Here is a 22,949-nt window from a genome sequence, read left to right on the forward strand (position 1 = left end):
ATTCATTAGAGGTTCGAGAACCTTAAAATGCTGTTGCTACATTTTTTTCTCCCAATTCAGAAAGCAAAGTGTTACCATAGTAACAGGACTATGTTAAAGATGTCTATTTTGCATAGCACATAAAAAGTAGGTTTCCTGTTTACTCGTTTAGTTTCCCAAAAGGGAGGGGCTGGGGAGCGGGGAGGGAGGAGGAGGGAGCTCAAGCCCAACTCTCAGCTGAAACCCCCTCCGTGTGACCCGGTGGATTCTAGCGAACACTTCAGCCGTAAGGCAAGGGAAAACACAACACAGAAAATACATGCCGGAACATCTTGTCATTGTTAACTATATGATGCAGTAACATCGATTTCCTGGTATTTGGGGCTTGCATTTCCTAGTCTACAGTTACGTGAGATGCCTTCAGAGGACTTGGTTATTTTTGTATTTGCTCTCCTTATTGTTATTTTTGGAGTGATGTTGTTTTTCCCAGAAGTAGCTGTCCAATTTCTTTTTCTTTTTTTTTTTTCTCAAAGCACTGAGCGTTGGGACCACTTAATTGCCACAAATGAATTTCACATCTTCTGGTGTGTATTGTGTGCAATCTTAAAATATATATTAGTAAAAATCTTTCACTTTATATCCCTTGTGTTCTATATACCTATTATAAATACGTCCTATCCTCCTTCTTCCCCCTCGACATCATAATTTATCTCCATCTTAAGGATCTAAGGGGTTTGCCATATGTGCTTCACCTTGACACGGAGCACCGGCGCACGCGCGGCGGCCTCGCTCAGTACCTACCCCGCGGCCCTCGGCCGGGACAGCACCACCATAAACCAAAGTGTCGTAAGGCTCGATTGGGGAGGAGGGCGGGAAAGGGGCATTGGGGGACAGGGGAATCTGACCTACCTTTTATATATGAGAATTCATTAATAACATCAATGATGATGGAATTACAGCCTGTTTGACCTTTGGCTTTTAAACTTCTAGGTCAGATTTGGCTCTCTGCTATTCTCCTAAATGCTTTCCCTGTGTTTAATAAAATGTGATAAGTATAGCAGCTGAGTCTGCTTTAAACATCATCCAAAGCAGCCCGACTTCCCTCCAGTTTGGGAGCTGTACATCTTATTGCCAGTACCACAACAGTCCTGCCGGAACCTACCCCCAGCGGCCTGCTTTCTCCCGTCCCTCTCCAAGCCCGTTCCTTTACGAACAATGCCCCTTTGTTCCACCCAGCGAAGAGGGACTGCGTTTTTTCCTGCACGTTGCTATTTAATAAGATTGAATTCCTTCAAATGCACCCTGATCCACTGTGTGCTGTTGTGTCTCCTACTTGCCTCTTAAAATCTTAGCAAAACCGAAGCGCTGCGCCACCTCAGCCGGTTCTCTTTGTCCCTTCCCAACTTTCTGTTTCAGAGGCAGCAGCATGGAACCACATTTGCAGACAGCCCTTTCCCGCGTCCCACCCGCTTCCGCCAACTCCTAGTCTTCCTCAGCTGACAGCCTAGCGTCTGGCTGGAAGGCTCCTTATTAGCAAACGTAATTTCTATAAATGTGTTACCCATTCAACTGTAGCTGTTGTTGCAAATGGATGGAGTAGGAGACCCCAAACATTAATGTTCCATTAGTGATGCAGAGTGTGGCGTGAGGAAATCTCATGTGAAGTACTGTAGAGCCCTGGATAACAGGAGGAGTGTGCAACAGTGAGGACTAAAAGCGAGAGCTCTTAAAAGCCCCACTTAGCCAGAGGTCTGTGCGACAAGTCGAGGGGCACACACCCGAGACAGGAGCCGGCACCTGCCCAGGAGGCTCCGGGCTCCCTCTCCTCCAGCAGCCACTCTGTCTCCCCCTGGCTGCGGTGTAGGCCTGAGTGGCTGCGGCACATGGCTTCGGGGATGAGAGGTGTGAGGCGAGCGCCGCAGCCCCCGCGGGCACCTTCTACACGAGTCTCCCAGCGGTTGGTGAGTATCTGTGTTCACCTCGGCCGAAACGCTCCAGACTAGTAAGCTGTCCAACTCCACAGGGCTCTTCCGAGAAGGAGTGTTCCCTCTCCCGTGCTGTGCTTCAGTCCACTCGAGACACAGGGGGTCATCAAACCCTCCGCGGGCTGGCGGCAGCGGGACAGTAAGTTTCCTCCGGGAAAGCGAAGGCACCGCCGAGTCTCAGACCTTGTAGTAAATGTTCGCCGGGCTCTGCGGAGGCATCTCCTGGACTATGTACACCGGGTGCCCATAGTCCCCGCTGACCTTCTCGTAGTGCGGGCAGAAGACACTGTCTGCAGTCCTCAGCGGGATGATAATGTCGCTGGGCTCCGAGCCGTTGTTGTTGCCGCTGCGCTTAGGCGTGGCCAGCGTGCTAAGGGACAGGGTGGCCGTGTGCTGCGGCGAGTGCTTCCGGTGTCTCCGCCGGTACTTGAGCAAGAGGACCACCAGCGTGATGATGATGACGATGAAGATGATGCATCCTGAAGCAATCCCTGCGAATAAGGCCACTTCGGAACCAAGGATATTGTTCCCAGAATGTCCGGCACTGTTGCCGTCTGTGCTGGAACCTGCACCGGTTGAGAAAGAACAGTTATCGCCGCTCTGAGTGCTGACGAGCTGCTTTTAGGGCCCTTCAAAATGTGAAAAATAAAGCGCGGCCCAAGATTTAACTGGCAGCTAGACTTTGGCAAACCAATTACCTCATTTAATAGCTAAACGTTAAAGGCAGAAGTCAGCAATCGATATGAAAGGAGATGTGACTCTCGGTCGGATTTTCATGCTGCTCCCAAACCACATTGTTTCCCTTTCATATATCATCATCCATCAACCTCGTGGATGGGCTGCGACAGCCAGCCCTTGATCTTGCCTCATGTTTTAACCCATGGCAGCCGGCCTGTGGCCACAGCAGAGAGAAGAAAAGGAACTAGCCGATTCTCTAGGTCTCAATGTTTGCTGACATGTTGTGCTGCTCTCCTGCTTTCCTCTGGAGCTGGTGGCTTCCTGGGAACCCAAACAGCCTGCCTTCTTAAGACAAGCCCTGCCTACTGGCAGAAAGGCACAAGTACGCCAAAGGAGTGGTGGGGCCTGGGGAAATGTTCAACTCGTAACTCGTCTGTATTATTTGATTTACACTTAAAATGTATTTGGAAGGCAGTAGAAACTCTCATGCTGAACAGACTGCCAACCCAAATGTTAAGCACTAGAAAATTGCCTGGCATCATTATATTATCCATTTATCAGTTTGTCACAAGAATTTGACACATCTTGTCATTGAAAGTTAGAAATAACAACTTCCCTCCTTGACGCTTGGAAAGAGAGAATCTTGCTACAGATGCTAACTTCACATGACTACCAAACAGGCATACAGATCCCCAATACAAAACTGCTGACGTCTGCTCAACAACTACCATGGAAAAAATTCATTAGCATGGTAAGGAATACACAGCTATTTGTGCAAAGGCTGTTAAGAAAATGAAGTTAAATGACAGCCAATTTTATCTAACGTTCTCAACTTTTGCCAGGGATCTATTTAATATTTTCTCTTATACTGAAAATGTAAAAGAAAAAAACGATTTTTCGACAATAACCACCTGAAACACATGGCACTATGCGGTACTTTAAGATGTTACCATCTAAAGTGTACAAGAGGATCAATCGGGCTCTTTGTGGATTAGATATAATTACATGAGGGATTAGAACATTAATTACATATACATTAACATCGACTTGAAGCAAGTGTTGCAACCAGCACGATAAAGTGTCAGCCAATGAAAATAACTTTGGTCTGAGAGACTTGTGCTAATAATTGGCACTTACAACTGATGAATTCTACCCTTTTGAAGGTAGGACTTTTGTGGAAATACATTATTTTGTTCTAACTGAGTAATTGATGACAGCTAACTGAGAGCAATGATTCCTGACTTCGGTAACTACAAGCTAATCCTACTGGTGTAGAAGTACTTCAACTCCGTTTTACCTCTTGGAATGCGGAGCATACACACAGTGCACACAGACCTACACACACAGGTCATGCTGCTGTACCTGGATTTGGTTTGACAAAAGGACTTGTTGTTGAGCTTCTTCCATTTGTACCAGCTTCTAGTTCTGGACGTCTTGTTGGATCATTATGCCTGGTTGACCCAGCAGAACTCGAATCTATATGAAAAACAAATGGTTACTTACAGCACAGACGTCTGATAAGATCTAGCTTTAGAAGCTGGCTATATATCTTAAGAGGCATGAATAGCAACGAACATAAGATTCTTTATGCAAAGTACTACAAGATACAAGAATATAATGTTCCTTTTGAAACAAAATGGTTATTCTAGTAATTTCAAAGGTTTAGATTGTGAGGCCATCTGTGGAAACTATAGGGATTCTTGCATTTGGCAGGCAGAGCATTGCAGATGACATTTCAATTTAATTGAGCAAGTTGATTGACTGCTATACCAATTTCTAATTAGAAGAATAGTTCTTCCTGCACAATAGGTTATCTATAAGTGTAAAGGTTCAACAAACAAAAGTCTTCTGTAGTCAAGATGCAGAAATGGGCAAAATGGCAAAAATCTTAGTTGTCATTCTGGATATTTTAATTTTGAACCAAAGAGGTGTTTTGCTTTTAAGAAGAATATATATATATATATATATATATATATATATATATATATATATATATATGCACATATATATATACATATATGGCAATAGACATTCTACCTGGCTGACATTAACTTCTATCTCCAATAAAAGAAGTTTGTCACATTGACTTGACGAAATCTCAGTGGCTCAAGGTGCAGAAAAAGCTTTGCTTTCAACACTAAACTGAAGAGTGCCTGAAAGCGGTGTTAGCAATACTGACACTAGCTGGGGGGTTCAACCAGATTACAGTGGCTTCATGAAGCAGCAGATGGTCTTTACCTTGTCCAACTTTCATGAGGATCTTCATGGCTCTTGTCTGGCACACCCCTCCCTCCTGGTTATCCAGGCCCTCCAAAGACCCATTTGATGTAGCTGATTAAAAATAAAATGGACAAAACAAAAAAATAAAGAAAAATCAGGAAATCAATAAGCCAACTTTACATGAACATGAAATGTCTGAAAACAATTTGAAAAATAAGAATTCACTCTTAGTCACGTTTTCTGAAAGTATGGGATGCTGAAAGTCAAAAATAAAAAAAAAAATAAAGAAATAAAGAAAAATGGATACTGTAGACACTGCCGCATGTATGCTACCTGGTTCCAAATTTACTTAAGCACTTTCGCCTTCTTTCATAATCAACTAATTTAGTCTTACTATATAGATAAAAGGGACAGCATCTTCCAAAAAGCTTACTATTTTGGGGTCAAACTGAAAAGAGCAAAATAGTTAATATAGTAATTTCAAAACGTGGTAATCATCACACAACACCTGCTTCCTCTACTACAGATTTCCTGCTTCAAGAACAATTAGCTTGATGCGCCCTGTTTGTCAAGCATCCAAGTTCTGTAAACACTAAAAGAGAGACTCCCACATCCCTTTTCTTCTTTTCCCAGCCTTATTCGAGCTTAAGAAGTATATTAGAATTTAGGTCTTCAAATTCTGAAGTTTGTTCCTCTTATTTTGTACTCAACCAGAAAGGAGTGTGTTATTACCACCAACCTCAATCTTAGTCAAACTCTTCAGTCAAACTCCCTGTTTTAGGACAACTCTGGATGGACAGAGGGAGACCCACACATCCCACTGCTCTGTGAGGGCCCTGTGGCAAACTGGGATATAAGGTAGGGTTCTTCATGTTCAGCAGCTTCATTCCCTTTCCACTTCAGGAGGAACAGAAGGAGCAAGGAAGAACGTTTGACCACTCTCCGTATTTTTTTTTTTTTAAACAGTCTATGCTCTACTCCACTTAAACACATTATTGTCCCGTCCTTTTAGGATAGTGAGTTCTCTGAATTACTTCGTAACTAAGGCTGTAAAAAGATAGGTGGCCAGGTACTTTGCTGAGGAACAGGATTTAAATTACAGGTCAAGTTCCAGAAGAGAAAAGAAGGTGAAGAGTGCTAGACATCTTCATTCCTCCCAAGTTCAAGGGGCAAGGAACAGAAAGAAGTGTTTCATAATGCATTTCTGCAATGTAAATCATCCCCTACTTTCATTATCAGAGTCTTATCTACTAACATTATACTTTTAAAGGCAGTGAAAAAGGGACAGACTTTCTGGTAAAAATAAATCCGAAAGACATTCTTTCACCGGGCTGTTTGTTTTCCATTGATGGGTCAACAAACAAATTCTCAATGCATATATAGAAATATGCATGCCATGGATAATTACATGAGCTGGAAATAAGGCACTTATTTACTTGACTTTGTGTTCTTGAGTTACTGACTTTTACTTTCACTGTTTTCCTTGAAAACAATGGCTGCCTCTTGTGTGTATAAATATCTCTTTGCTTATCTGCGTGTTTCCTTAAAGTTCACAGTCTCACAATCGTATTTCACTCTTCTGCTATTGCTGACACTGAACTTCTCCTGGGAAACTGGGTGAAAGTTGCCATAATAATTTGGCGGGGGTGGGGGTTGGGGGGGAGGTGTAGAAAGTAGATGGTATCCTCTTACCGGTTGTTGAGAAAATGTTTGGCAGGTAAGTTAAATACTTAAATACTAAAAAGTGTGAATCTAAAAAAAATCATCTCTTTTCCCCATTTCTACACCCTTCTCTTTCCCGTTTCCCTCTTCCAAATATGTGCCTAAATTCCAAAGTATCCTTTTCTCTTAAAGGCTTAGAACAGTATGGATATTTATAAGCAGACATGATTTCTGGACAATTATAGAGCAGCACTATAATCTGCACTTAATTATTTTGAGTTTTCTCATTTGATCTTTCCCAAAAATTAAAATGTGTTTTCATACAGGAAAAACTAGAAAACTGATGTCTTTTTTGGTTGCTGGTTTCAAAGTTTCAGTTTACTTAATTCAAGTGAATTCTTAACATTTTCTAATTCATATACATAGAAATGCACCCACATGCAAAAGTGTACCAAACTCAAAGTTAAATGACTAACTTTTTCTTGCTAAAGGCTTAACACTAAGCTAACAAATAAGATAAAAATAAGATCTGAATGGTGTTACACACACACAAAAAAAAGGGAAAAATGTAGATTTATTTTAATCTTGATGGAAAAAGATCAAAGATTTAAGTCTGAAAGAAAAAAAATAAAGGAATAACAGAAAGAGTAAGACAAGACAGGGCAGAGAAGAGTCACTGGCAAATATAATTAAAAATAGCACCTGCAGAGGGACTGACTACTTCTATTTTGTCAGTTTGGAAGCACAAGAAATGCACATAAGTTGAGTGACTTTTTCTTTTGATTTCAATTTGTAGGTCAATTCCTGTTCTGAATACCAACACTTTTGTGCAGAATTCCCTTTGGTTTACCCAAAATGATGTCTGGATAACCCCCAAATGTGAAGAACTCTAAAAGTATTCATAATTAAATTGCAATCTATAACATCTACAGACTATTAGATGGTAGGAGAAAAATTGTGAGAATGACACTACATTGTATCTTTAAGAACTGAAATTTTGTTTCTTCCTTGGGGAGTCAAAAAGCCTTCAAGCCCTGGTATTACATAGAGGGAAATCCATAGATGCCACTTTGTAGAGGTCTTAGACAGTAGACACTGCCGTTGGGGCAGGGTGAGGGTGTCGGGGAGAGCAGGCCAAGGGACAGAACTCTGTGAGTGAGGACAGTTTCCCCGTACATTCCTGGACTATGTTTCTTTTCCCTTTAAGTCAGCTTGGAAGTTGCAAAGGTTATTGGAAGATATTGACAGATTCATTGCTATCATTAAAACAGCTACCCAAATACTTGACTATTTAAAAAGGGGCTACATTTTATTTGTGACAACATGGATGGATCTTGAGATTATTGTGCTAAGCAAAATAAGTTAGACAGAAAAAGTCGAGAACCATGACTTCACTCATATGTGACATATAAAACTGAAAGCAACAAACGAACAAGACAAACAAAAACTCATAGCTACAGACAATAGTTTAGTGGTTACCAGAGGGTAAGGGGAGAGGGTGGTGGTAGATGAGGGGAAAAGGGGTCAAATATATGGTGATGGAAGGAAAACTACTCTGGATGGTGAACACACCATGCAATATATAGATGATGTATTACAGAAATGTACACTTGAAACCTATACAATTTTACTAACCAATGTCACCGAATAAATTTAATAAAACTTAAAAAAAAAGAGGGATTCATTTGCTTCTCATTTCAAATAAATAAATTAATTAAATTAAATTAAATAAAAAGGGGCTACATTTTAAAATATGGTTAGATGTTCCACCACGAAAGATTTTTGCCCTAAGTTAGGAATGATCTAAGTTGTCATGGAAACCCCTGTTTTAAGATATTACTAGCAACTGAAACTTCCGAAGGTAAACTTTATAGCTAGCATAAAATGATTTGGAGTAACTTCAACTTATGTTTGATCCCACAGTAAAAATTAACCTCTCTCTTCCCTACTTCCTCATCAGGGAGGGAAGGGCCTGTGGTTCTAATGCTAGAGGTCTCCCTGCCCCAACCTCGAGAAACGGCAGTCAAAAGTGTCCTGTCCTGACTGTGCCTCTTTACTAGCAGAACTCTGAAATAAAGCCACAAGACTAATATTCCGATTTCTGCTGCAATAGCCAGTCTCCAAGAAGCTTTAAAAGGTTTAGTGGCTGACTTTGGGAAACAAGAAATTGCTAATGCTGGAGAATAAAATTTATTTCCATTTCAGGAGACAATTTTGCAATTATTTTTATTGTTGATTGGAATGGATTGGGAATTTTTAACACAGAGAAAGAGGAAAAATAAATTGTTATCTCATTATACTTTGTTTTTCTTTGTATCTCTCTACCAGCATTATCTAATCCTGCCACAATCAGTATTACTAAATGGAAGACACAGCATTTCATGATTCAGAAACAGAAAAAAATAACATTGCTATACCTAAGCTTTTAGTGACCAGACTTTTTTTTTTTTTCCCTTGGCCCTGGGAAAAAATAAACTTTACAAAATTAAAAATTACAAGAAAAGTTTCTCCATCTAGTTAGAAAACAAGTTGAATAAAAAATGCACAGGTGTTTTATAGCCTGCTTTTAAAAGCTTTTGCTTCAGGGAATCGAATTGCATGTAGTGAGTATACTGAAATCACTATATTGTTCCCCTAGGGCCTGATTTCCAGTGGGTGGAGATCATTGCTCAGCAAAAAAGTACCTTGAGTTCACAATGGCTAAAAAGTTCTCTTCACATCTGAAAGCTACATAGCCATCACCTTTGGTTTTCCATTAGTCTAGTTTGCACACGAACTTATCTGCAGTTCTTACTCACTGGGAATAGTGACACGCTGGTTATCTGAGTAGGAAAAGAAGAACCAGTGGTAAAGCAGACTAAAAGGGCAAGAATATTTCTGGGCTGTGTTTTTTAGACCGTGTCCAGGGAGAGGAAGTAATACTGCATTTTAACATGTCTTTATTTGATTGTTGTTCTCTGCACCGCCGGAAGCTAAGCTGCTGCACTGGATTTTGGTGGATTTTAGTCTATCATATCAATAACATATACTAAGCAGATGGAGACTCCAACCCTGCATTGGGGCTGAAATATGGGTTAGCAATGAGGGCAGCACACATACACAAAATCTATAGAATGAAATCTTCTTAGGTCATGATGGAAAGAATGAAACATCAACATACACTGATACTTTGGGGGATATTTCAAAGTATTTTAAAATGTAGCTTATTGGGATGGGCTGAGATGCGGTGGGGGGTTGATGGACACTCAAAAGCAAGTATTTTTATCAATTCCATCAAAGAAGTGCACCAGAAAGAGACAGATAATAAGTCTACAGGGTGAGGAAGTCTACCTGAGTTCAGTTTTCTAGTAAGAATGACAATCTGGTCTTTATATAAAGCTGTACATGACATACTTGCTCTTGATTATGAGACAAATAGCATTTTATGAAAATTCTCTATGAATAACATCCTCTGTGTGAGAGTCTTTTCCATCATTATACCATACGCTGGCCCTGCTTATTGTGATTCCTTAGGCCAGCTCCCTGTACATCAGTCTCCTTAAGCTCAATACAGTCTTCTTGAAAACCGGAAGCCTATTACCTGGCAAACTTAGGAATTAAAAGAAGCAAAATCAAGTGAGAAATATGGAAGGTCAAGCCAGGACTTTAAAATTAGGCTACTGTTTTTTTCTATTAGTGCTAAGAACTCTTTGAGTATCTAAAAAAAGAAAAAAAGAATGGAATGAGATATGTAAGTTGAAAAACAAGGAGGCTGATAAAAATATAATTACTTAATGTGAACATACAATCCAGGAAGCTAAGATCGATCTGCTTAGCACCCTGACATCAGTTCAAATTCAAATGTGTGATGCAAATTCAAAATATGTACTACAGAAAAAGGAATTCAATTTCTAGAACTCAAGTTAATGTAATTTAATGCCTTGGGCATCATGGCTCTCCTTTAAAGATATCAACTTAGAGAGAAAAATTCTAAACATGGAAATGATAATGTTCACTGAATGCCAAAAAGTAAATGCCTTTTTATAACTAATAAAAACTTCTCAAACAGAAACATCTGTATAACATGCCAAAAGAAAGGAGAATAATTCACTTCTAATTTCTTCCTTTTTATGTGTTTTTCTCTGTGGATTTACAGTGAAAGAAATGAGGAATACACCAATATACCATGACTTTCCAAGGGCCTTGTTATTTTTGCTTAGTGTAATAAAATAAAAAAACAAAAAAAGTTCAGCATTATTTCAAATCACATGGCATTTCATCCCATAATATCTGATTTTAGAGTAAAAGTTTTACACATACTTCAATGGCCTCGTAGAAGAAAGAAAAACACAAAGGATGTTTTCAAAAAGAAATATATATCCACAAAACCATTTTTTTTCAAAACCTTTCTACTTGATAAGATAGCTCTTAGTGGCATTCATAGTCAAAACACTGGAAAAGCTACTCATGAGGTGGGATGTGTTTGTTTCTTACCTAAGGAAACATTGCTCCAGTATGATAGGAAGAATCATTTGAATTAAAAACCACACCACTATGGCTGTGTTTTGAAATTTTAAAGCAGTACATCAGGCATTAAGAAGTAATAACTGGCTTAGCCCAGTGACTTCTATACCCCACAATTAGTTTCTCCACTAGACAGAACAATTTGGAAAAGTGAATTTAAAAAGGAAGTCACAGTTTAGACCTTCCTTCCTGTATTCTAGCATAAAATATGACTAAAGATACCAGGTATCAAATATAAATGGATGTTCTTGAATAAAACGGTGTAATTTTATTTCTTCAATTTCAAACGTTCATCATGAACAATGATAGGATGTTATATTGACAGTTCAGCAAAAAAAGAGGGGTTTTAGAAAATGTAACAACCTTGAATCAGTATAGTAAACTGTGCTTGTGTATTCCTTAAAAGATTTAATGACATACATGATTTTGCCACTTTACTTTTAAGAAAGACAGGAGATAGGAGGATACTATGTAGAACTAGTCTTGAAGGTACCAATATAATATATACTCATATATTTTATAGCTCATATCTTATACATCATATGAGACTTGGACATTGAGAGAAGTCAACCTATTGAGAGAATAGTAACAATATAAAGTAATAAACACCACATCTAGAACGTAAGAAATTCTGTCATAGCTTACTCATAAAATCTTTTAACCATTAAGAACTGTATACAAAGATCAAGTAAGTGACAATCACTGAACATGCCACGAGTCATACTTATCTTTGATAGTATAGTCCTGCAAAGTCACTGATTACATATAACCGGAGTGAAAAAGATGGGAAGTAGTGAATGCGTGTTGAGTGTATGTGTGTGTGAGATATACGTGTGTGCACACCTATGTGACATGTATCACTGAGAAAAGCACCCTCCAAGCTCAGCTCAGTGCCCTGACACTTTTCTGAGAAAGATCAAACAGTTCTGGCAATAAATTACCTGTCACTCTTTTTTTTTTTTTTTTTTTTTTTTTTTTTTTTTTTTTTTTTACTAGAGGCATGATTAAATACATGAGATTATTTATGAGGGGTTTACTTTATTTCCCCTCAAAATGTTGCTTGAAATACTTTGTCTTGATTTTTAAATTAATTCTCTTGAGGAAATACATCTCCTGCTAAGTTTAAGATTTTATTGCTAAAAATTATGATGATTTATTTTATGCAGGTGGAATATCCCATTAGGTTAAAAAAAAAATTCAACATGAACCCAAAAAGAGCTTTTCATTTAATATGCTTTAAGGGAGTTTATCTTATTGTCATAGTGATTCAGACAAAATTAACATTGTAAGAATGTGACAATCAACAGTAAAAGAATAACTACCTTTATGCATGAGAGTCAACGCTAACATGGGCCAAAACTGACTGAAGTAGAGGAACTGTGTTTCAAAAATATTTGCCAGATGACCACTTCAATAAAATGACCACACTCATATTAAAAAAGAAAAATGATGTAAGAGTTCTAAAGATAGAACATAATTCTCCACTGTCTGTATTAGCATAATGTTAAGTATTCAGATGTTTAAAAATGAGACTTCCTAGTCAACAAATAGTGATAAGATCTAATGAAAATATTCCGAAATATGAAGAAGCAAGTGTTTGAGTGGCTTATTATTTCTAGCACACAATCTGTTGCCCACTCCTGCGTTTTTAAGTCTTAGTCATTAAAATATCTTTGTGGAGATATGGAAATGTCTAGATAGCAAAGGGTCAGAGTAAAAAGTTCAGGGTGGGGGGGGCGCACATCCCACGAACCTCTTGCTCATTCTCCTGTCACTAATCGCATGCAATGATATTAATGACGCAGTAATTGCAAGACAGCAGCACTGAAGTGGAAAACGTCCACCTGAAGCAGAGTTCAGCTCTGGGTGGTAGGACTTCACCAGTGGCTGAATTAATGTTTGCTGACAGTTTAGAATACAACACTGCTGATGAGAAAATGTGCCACTCTCGTGGCATAATAGTTTAGGTGGACATGAAGTTATTCGCTTTGACCACCTACACACCAGTGGGAACCCCAAAAAAGGGCTCTGTCTGAATTTGCCCTACACATGAACCTTATTCCGTTCAGGGGACATGTTCTCTATGCTAGGAATCCAGAGCAATTTTCCACATGTTTGCTTCAATAAAAGAATACCTTCATCTCCTGGTTTAATATCAGGAACAATGAAACTAGGTTATCTCACTAACGCAAAAAGCCATTTATGATGCACATCTGTCTTTTAGCAACTTACAGCCAGGCTCCTCTGTGAAGTGACCAATTATGCCCCTGCTAGAGGTTTTGCCGATCCATCCATCTATCCATCCATCATCCATCCACCCATCCATCCATCCAGCTACCCACCCACCTACCTACACCACAGCATTTACACTTGGCTAATGAAATTTTCAGTCTCTTAATCCCAGTATTTGTGTATTTGGGAGTTTTTTGTTGTTGCTTTTTCTAATTTAACTATTTATCTTAAATTAGGTCCACAACTTTCCATTGTGGACCTCCAAGTACTTGATAACATTTTTAAAAAACAAAATAACATAGTCTTATTGAGGAAATGGAACTGATTGATAGTAGATCTAAAAAGAAAAAGAAAATTCAGAAGATCTGACAAATTGCTATTACAACCATCTTTTCCGAATGGCCTTTACTCCTTTCTACCTGCTCTGTAGGATGTTCTTCAGTCAACTTGGGGGCACATGATTGAAGTGAGTTATTACTGAAGTTGGTTACACAATGTGGGACAGGGCATCAGGCCCAACATGCTTGATACAAGCATAGGCTTCATTAGGTATCAGTATCCTATGAGCTTCTCCTCTATTGCTGTGGGTGTGTTACTGTATGTCCATATACTCTCTTCAGTGTAGCTCTGTATGGGATGTGATACATACTAACTGTCCTCTCACCGTGTATGAACTTATATGCTTGGTGACCAGGAGGCACTGTCATCAACTAATGACAGGTCTAATGGTCTGACACCCCGGGGGAGTTTTACCCTCGATATTTCATGGCTGTGAGAACTGTACTGAACAACTCACACTTCCTAAGTTTCAGTTTTCTCACAGTGATAAAAATTTCTCTATCACCTGTGTTTCAAGACTCCAAAGTGACACAGAGGAGGTGAGGCCACACTTCCCCAAGTGATCAAACACCCACCCTGAGATTTCCGAACAACAGAAATAAACGTGTGACTCTTAAGAGCTATATAAATAAGTGGGTTTTTTCCCCAAAGTAATCTTTTGTCTGTCTATGCCTCTTGGTTATTTCTTAAAGTGCTTTATTTTGCTTTAAATTTTCATCTTCAAGATGAATATTTAAAGGCTACTAAGAAACTTGTTCTCTCTCATGCTTGTAGTAGGTCTCCAGTATTCAATTATTTAAGTCTGTAAGTGAACTTTTAAAAAGTTATAAATAGAGGTGCTAGAGATATTAAGATGTATTTTATGAAACAGTAAAGGCAGTTTTGTTCTGAGCAATCCCTAAATAATTCCTTTTTTTCCCCTAAATAATCTTCATTTCTGATCTGCTCTTGCTTTGCTCTTATTTTGCATATGAAGTTTTAGTCTCTCCCATCTCTTTAAGAATCAGATTCATCTCATTCTTTTGTTGGTTATTTTGCGAATTGGGAATAGTGTTCACAGGACTCTGTCTAGCTCTAAATGACATAAGCTGTCACTACTGCCTAGGTGACGCCATGAAATGTGAACTGAGTCTCACTCTACAGTAGCCTTCTCCTCCTAAACCCGAGTAATCTGGGATAAATATCCCAGTGGCCTCGACTCCATCAGACCCGTGAGCCAGATGTTTCTCAGCACAACCTCCATTAAGCAGAAGCCAAGACTTTATTCCTTAAGTGCAAAGAGTTTAAGCTTTATTCACATTAAATACAACAAGGAGTCTTACTGATACACTCCAGGAGAGCCTTCAGTAGAGTCAGAAAAGGATTTCACATTATGTTAAATAGTAGAAATGACGCTTCTAATTATCAGACTAATGAAATGATGTACTTTCCCAGCTAGTCTCGGTGACAAGGCAAGTCGGAAACATTTTTTTTCTTCTAGAAGAATATTTCTACTACATTCGGATGCTGCTGAAATTATCAATAAAAACAGCATTTCTTTTCTGTAATAGGGAACTGAGAAAAAGCCCCAGCACAGTTAGTTAAAGAGCAAACAGAGAAATGATTATGCATTTGGAAGACGCCTCCCGCTGCTGTCTCTTTTGGGTCTTACCGAGGATCTGCTAACAAGCTTGGGCAACTGCACCAACAAAAAGCTACTTAAATGCATGTTTCTTGGTAAGGGAAGTCCAGGGACAAAAGACCTTTTATTAACACTCCAGGAAGACAAAGAGTGAAGATCTTATAATTAAGTTACACAGCATTACTGAAACTTGTAAACTCTCGAGTTTCATTTTATGGATGGTTTTCAAATAAATGATACTTTCTGAGCCCATCTTCCCCGCCCCCAGCTTGCAGGAAAGCACAGGCTGCCTTCAATCTTCAGTCTCACACATCCTCCCCCACTCCAAAGAGCTCCTCAGTTGTACTCATTTGGTGCCAACCATGGAAGTAAGCACTTTATGTGTAAGTACCCCGTTTCAATGCATACTACCTCGAGAGGGCAGGTACCGTCATCATCCCAGTTTACAGATGAAAAGATTGAGGAAAAGACTGGTAAAGTAACTTGTTGAAAGGGCATTTGAGAACCCAGGTCTATCCGCCTCCAGACTCCGCAAGTACTACGGAAATCTGTAGCTCTAAGTGGTGTGTGTGTGTATATCCCCCAAACAGCAAGATTCTGATGAATATTCTATTACAAGGATGACAGTTGTAGGTTAAAAATAAAAATGTATTTACATGCTTGAATTCAGCAATTATATGCAAGGTATCAAACATAAATTTTCATCCCAAAGTCAGAAGACATAAGTGACAGGCTGATGTAGCCATAGCAATACACTTGATGAAAATGTAGCTTTTGTGACATTTATCATATAAATAATTAATCAACTAAAGCATATAATCATTTTGCAGAGGCCACACATTCTTATTTATTCTCAAAGATGTCTACTTCAAATGTACTTCAAAAGTACATTTGAAAGCTCCCATAACTATTTTGCTAGAGAAAGAGATTACAGTACATTCAGTATATTTTAGTGCCACTTGCCATACCTACTCCCCAGATATAAGTAAATCAAAAACAGGAAAGAAAAAAGGAAAACAAATATATAGACACACTCAACAGAAATACAGAAATGGAATCTGTTCTTCTGTTTTGATTCTTTAAAAATAGTGTTTCATTATAATTGTGTGCAAGTGCTTTAATTTATTTTGCAATTTTGCTCAGCAGTGGAATTTATGCCTGAAAAATAGCAAAGCTGACTGTGGAGCCTTCCAATTTTATATGCTCTGACTGAAAGAAAAAAAAAATTGCTTTGGAGAATTAAACCAACGAAGGGCCTAAGGAATGGTAACTCATTTAGTGGTGTCTCAAGGAAGAGTGTCCCGAGGCATGGTAAGTGAGGGATGTCTTTTAGAAGCATGTCTGTGAACATGGCAGCATGTACATTATAAAGCAATTTTTAATCAAACAATCATTAGAAGTGCTGACTTTTAGACTGTTTTCCACAAATCCATGTCTGGCTGCAGATTTGAAGTAAAATAACATAAAAGCCACACAAAGCGAAATCAGGAGGTGCTCTGAGCATGCGGCATTCTTTGTCTAGCAATTCTCCACGGCCACTGTTCACTTCAAAAGTATGAACACAATGGCATTCATTTTCACCCATCTCTGACTCACATAATTTTGGTAGTGTGATGAAAACCTCTTTGTAGGTATTTTGTAAGACTTTATGCTAAGGTTGGTTAATCAACCTGCAGAACCTTTATAAGGGTGGATGTTGTAAAGACCAACACACCAAAATTACTCATTCAACTCTACCACCTCTAAAAAGAAATTGTAAACCAAGCCCAGAAAGTGTTTACAAGAAAATTTTATGACACAAATATGGATGGTGGCTGAGACACAGTTTAGAATGACTTCCTAATATTAATTGAAGTGTTTACTAAGACAGAACTTCCCTTGACAAGGGGCAACTGCAAAACAGATACTGTTTCCCAGTAAATAAGACCTAGCCGGACAATCAGCTCTAATGCGTCTTTTGGAGCAAAAATTAATATAAGACCGGTATTATACTATTATATTATATTATATTATATTATATTATATTATATTATATTATATTATATTATATAAGACCCAGTCTTATAGTAAAATAAGACGCGGTCTTACATTAATTTTTGCTCCAAAAGACGCATTAGAGCTGATTGTCCGGCTAGGTCTTATTTTGGGGGAAACAGGGTAGTTATTTCAGAAACTCTTTTTAAACTTTAAAGATATAATAACAATAGCTCTATTTATGTGAAATGTTTACTATGATGTTAAAGTAATTCAGATTCTAAATGTAATAAAAAACGGGGCTTTTTCAGACCAAATGATTGTACCATTCCCACCTTTGGATCATTGAAGATTAGGACATTTTATTGTGCAAATCAGGCCCAAGGCTAATCATTGAAAAAAGGTCACTTGAAAAAGTCAATTCTAAACATCCAGAAAACCCACAGACATCATTTTGCCACATGTCAAAGCAAATAACCGTCTCTGAGAAGAATTAATGAGGATACATTGCATTTTATCATGTCATCTCCTAAGGAAATTCAGTGGCTACTCATTAGGTTTAAAAACACACTTTCAATTAAAAATTAATATTTACTTCTAAAACAGAAATGTATGATGTCTCTATTTTAAATCTGGTAACACTACAAATCAAATTAAATGTCTTTAAAGAATTTCCACCAGATCCTGTCCACTTCCATTGGAAAGGAGCCACACTAACAAGAGAGCCGGTGATGTGTACATACATCTAAATATAACACGGCTGGAAACCGGAGATTTCCACTGTTAGCCCGAACAACACTAACAAGAGCAGTTTCTGAAGACGAAGTTAAAACTTGAGGAGATAAAGTGACTTCCCTGCTAAGCTCAGGCCGCGGGACTCGATCCCCCATCTCCGGGCCCCGTGCTGCTGGAATCAGCTCATCTAGGAAATGACCCAGCACCAGTCAGTCCGTCCCTTGGCAATTTGAACTCTTCCCTTCTGGGGTTAACAGAATACTACTCCCAAGTATCATGTCTCTTTTTTCTCCCCATGAAAAGAAACCACCACACAATAATGAGGAGTTTCATACTAGTACTCTCAGTTATGAAGGTGTTCACTAAGTAGACAGTAAGATTGGAAATTAGGCCTTTGTAGTATACATTGTAGTGACTGAAAAATACCAGTCTTGTTAACTGCCTCAGAGTGAATGGATGATTTGAAGTGTTAAAAATATACTTGTAAATTTGAGTACTTTTCATCATGCTACTACCTATATAGTACTATTTTAAGTAGAATGTGACTGTGCATGTGTGTGTGTGTGTGAGTGTGTGTGTGTGTGTGTGTGTGTGTGTGTAAGTGAGAGAGAGAGAGAGAAAGAGAGAGAGAGAGAGAGAACGTGTTTGTTTGATGTGGAAAGTAGTTACTTTTTAAAATCTCTTGTTTTGGTGCCTTGGGATTCCTAAAGAAGCAAAGAAAGTCAACATTAAGTTTTTAAACTATTTTAAGATTCATTCTTCTCATTATTCATTTCCTTTTCAGGGTAAGCTGTGTATCAATGAGCTTTGTTGTAAAGTGAGTGAGAAATTGGCTTCGGCATTTTCCCAAGTATCTGAAATGTCTTCCTATGTCTGTTGTCTGTGATGTTGCGGAAGTCTTTCACTTTGGAGAGTCTGCTTGGACTTCCCAGCACACTTCTGACCTCTGGGCCCTTTACCTAGCCCTGTGACAATCACCCAACCGGCAGCATTTAAATAGCCTCTCATTTTGTTCAACTGTGAAACCTTTAACGCTATTTTAAGAAAAATTCTTTTACCCAGGCTACCACATATTTTTGCATGGTAAACCAAAACTCTAAGGAGAGTTCTGGAGGCCAATGCAGCCCAGCTACCTGCTAATGGACCTAATAATGAGTTTTTAGAAAAAGACAAATAAGAATGTCATTATTGTGTAGATTGATATTACAATTACAAATTAAATTGTGCTTCTAAATACAAACCTGTCATGTATTGATACCAAATCATTTATGATTAAATGCTCACTACCTTAAAGAGAAAGATGTTGCTGAACAATGTGTTTATTTGCATTCCCTGCATACTTCTTCAGACTGAAGGTTAAACCCATAATGTTTGCTGAAATCCCACTGGCACTTAGTAGGAACTTTGAATTGATAAAGCCATTTTTATGAAGTCATAAACTAAAGTTAAAGGACAGAATCTGGGTCTGTTGGCTGATCTTCATGGAACAGCCAATCAGGGGAGTCAGGCTGCACCCCCAGTTCTAGTGACATACATTTAACACTGTAGAAACACATGATACTCTAGGGCATCCCCTCGTCAGGTAACCCCCATATTCTTTCTTTCTCCCACCCTACCCTGGGGCATTAACCTCTTAATGAATTCATCTGAAGTCACTTTCAGTTCTCTATAAGTGGTATGCTAAATATTAGCGCCCTTGGTAAACATTCTTACTTTAAAAGTCTTTTAAAAAAAAACCACAAAAAAAACTGCTAGGCTTCCTAAAGTTTAAGGTTTCCATTTATTTTACCTAATAACTATTTTATATTTTCCAAGATTCCTCTATTACTCTGTACACTTTGCCACTCCATCTGCTTGTTCACCCCTCAGAATGCTTTTATTTTCGTTTTATAATTATTCCTTAAATATATAATTTACCACTTTCCCTTTTTCTTTGTTACTTATTCTTGCTAAGCCACTCTCAGTGCATCAAATTGACTTATAAAAAGGTTTTCAATCTCTGTGGCATTTCAGGTTTGCAGCACAAGACAGCAAGATAATGAGACGGCTATGACCACCTTGGTTTTCATTACTGATGTAGTAAAAAAAATAGTATGTTATGGAGCACTAAGTCAGTATTCAGTGAATTATTGATTCTGTGCTCTAAAGAACAGCAAGTAGGTTGAGGAGGCCAGAGTTTCAATCTGGTCCCCAAGTGACGGGAGGGCTCCGTCAACAGACAGCAGCTCAGCATTCCCTAACAAACTAAAGTCTACAGTAACAGAGGAGTGCTGGAGACTCCAACCCAGCAATGAGCAACATTTTAAACCAAAGAAATAAAGAAAAAAACATTTGATTCCTTGAGTGATGTGAACAACTGTCTCAGTCACCCAGACTGCACTGTGACAAAAGCCTGCACTGGAAGGACCCTGGCTTTGCGCTAGCACGTGATTTGCACTTAGTAGGCATGTGCTCCAGGGGGGGTGCATCATTTGACTTTACAGCCTCCTGAGTGAACACCAGGTCAGAGGTGACTCAAAGGATATATAATATCTGTTCCTGAAATAGTGTATCAAATTATTATATAGATTGTTTTAAAAGTTAAACAATCAATTAACTGAGCAAACCCAAGTTTTGTCTAATCTTCTAAATCTGGTTTTGATGTGCCCGTGTATAACTGTGCTTTGCCTGCAACCCCCGTCCTCCCAGCCTAGGAGCGCATTTCACCGATGCCTTCCTAAGGAAAGGATACCATTATACCATCTCGTTACTGTTGAATCCCTAGTGCTTCGGCAGTTTCTGGCACAGAGTAAACACTAAATGAGTGAGTGAATGAATAGATGGATCAATGGATGGAGAGAAAAGTCACAGCACAAGATTTACCCATCAAAATCTCACCAATGGTCCTTAAAAATGTTTTTTGTCAGTAAAGATGCTGAGTAAATTCATACATATCCATTTATTTCAATACTATAAAAACTCTAGGAGGGTTTTTCTCTTTAGACATTTATATTTAATGAGTACTATTATAAAGGGTCCCACATTCAATTAAGGTTTCTTCAAAAAAAAAAAAAACCGATTGTCAGCAAAGATTCTCAAATATTTGCCACAATAACATTAAGGAAGAAAAAACTGATACAAACCTATGTAGCTTATCCTACTTTGTACAAAATAAATGTATAGAATTATACTTACATATAATGTAATAATCTTTGTTCTTCTGAAATTCCAAACCCCAGAGGTTTGGGCTGAATTCTTGAAACTTGATAGTGAATTTTACATCTTGATCTGGTCTGGCACAGTTGAGGAGAGGGGTATTTTCTTTCTTAATAGTGCATCTGTCTGCTTGGTCTTTATCAACCATATAAACTTTATAATATTCATACTGGCCAACAGTTTTAGAGTCCACTTTGGGGCAAATAATATCCAGTTTGTCTCCTATCTGTGGGTATAGTACCAGGCCTTGTCCAGGTAGAAATCTAAAAGCATAAAAAAAAAAATCACAAAACAATGAGTTGATAAATGTTAACAGTATGAATAATAATCACAATACATCCAGACATTGTCAATGATTCCAAATTACAATTTCATAGATCCACACTTCTATTTACTAAATCTGCCCTAGTTCAGATCAGCACTGGACGGATGTATTTACGAATTAAGCTTTAAAGGAAAGAACCACTCTCCTTACTCTATGCAACAGGATCAGTCAAACTGCTGACATTTCTTTACCACCCCCTCACTTGTAATATTTCAGTACTCCTTTGTGTAACTTTACAATAACTTTTCCTCCGTGGTGAGTCAGACCTCCCCACCTGTTTGTTATTTTTTAACCATTGGCAGCCTTTGTTATTGGGCATGCCACAGAAAGATGGCATCAAGGCCAGGGAACAGTGGGTGCACTAATACTTTGTTGTCCTGGTAGTTTCCATTGGCTGTTGATGTTAATTAACAGACAAGTTTCATCAAGAATGTTTCAAATTACTTATCATAATTAGTCAGTCACTGATCAAACAATGGGTTTTTTATTACAGTGAACAAAAGAAATGTCTTACAAACCCATAAAAGATAACTAGAAATAATTAGTTGTAGTATTGATTCAGCTGCAGGATGCAGAGTCCCTGACTTGCAAGGACAGCAACTACTGTCCTTGCTCCACAAACCTTTTCCCCCCTCCCTTGAGATGTATTTGCTCCAATTAATTCTTAGAAGCAAAGCTTTAGAACTAAGACTACTGATACAATATCCCCTTAATGCTTACAGCTAAAAGCTTCCCCCCGCCCCTTTCCTCCTTCTTTCTAGCCACGCTGCTGAAAGATCTTTCTTAATGGGGGAGTTTCTCTGAGAAACTGAAACAAGAGCTTCCTAATGAACATCCTTCTACAAGTGCTAACACTAACAACACACTTAGAAATCCCAGCTCGTTCTTCCGAAAGCAGCCAAGCTTGCAGGCTCATTAAAATATTAAAGCCAGAGAACAAAGCATCAAGTCTGAATCCTTCCAATCCAACCCTTTATTTAACCAGGGAAGCCCACCAGCCATGACGATTAATGGGTCATAATTCACTGAGAGAAAGCCAGAGTAATGGGGCACCCCAATTTCAAATCCATACTGAGGAACCAGGTTATGACTTTACGCTAATGAATGGTATTAGTTCCCTGAAAAGTGCATGAGACTGGTTAGGAAGCATCGCAGAACATAACAAATTTCATTATAAATTTTTATTAAAAAAACAATACTCTTTATGGCAGGAAAAATGCATGTTGCAGACAGTGGTTTGTCATCTTCCTTGGGAATATGTTATTTTACAATCCCAAAGAGAGAGGTCCCCCCACTCCTTTTTTTATTGAGTTTCTTTAGCAAGGACATATGACATTTATTCTTTCAAAAACAGAGGAAGGAAGGGAAGAAGGAAAAGAACCACCTGACAGTCTTTCTCAAAATGAGTTATTTTTTAAATAACAATGACAAATGTCATACAAACATTGTGTGCACCCTTGAAGAATTCTCCAGAACTTTTGATAAATGAGTATCACCACTT

General features: G+C 38.5%; 1 protein-coding gene across 1 annotated transcript in view; it reads right to left on the reverse strand.

Moving 5' to 3' along the window:
* Positions 1-488: 488 nt before the first annotated feature.
* The window catches only part of EFNB2 (ephrin B2), a 43,363-nt gene continuing 20,902 nt past the window's right edge, over positions 489-22,949 (reverse strand). Inside the window, exons 2-5 of the mRNA XM_033104579.1 lie at positions 21,103-21,386; positions 4,881-4,973; positions 4,005-4,118; positions 489-2,530 (exon numbers count right to left, since the gene is read on the reverse strand). Coding sequence (XP_032960470.1) covers positions 2,142-2,530; positions 4,005-4,118; positions 4,881-4,973; positions 21,103-21,386 — 880 coding nt within the window. The 3' untranslated portion in view covers positions 489-2,141. The remainder of the gene's footprint in view (positions 2,531-4,004; positions 4,119-4,880; positions 4,974-21,102; positions 21,387-22,949) is intronic.

Source organism: Rhinolophus ferrumequinum, chromosome 4 (assembly GCF_004115265.2).
Source record: "Rhinolophus ferrumequinum isolate MPI-CBG mRhiFer1 chromosome 4, mRhiFer1_v1.p, whole genome shotgun sequence".
In the NCBI taxonomy this organism is placed as follows: Eukaryota; Metazoa; Chordata; class Mammalia; order Chiroptera; family Rhinolophidae; genus Rhinolophus; species Rhinolophus ferrumequinum.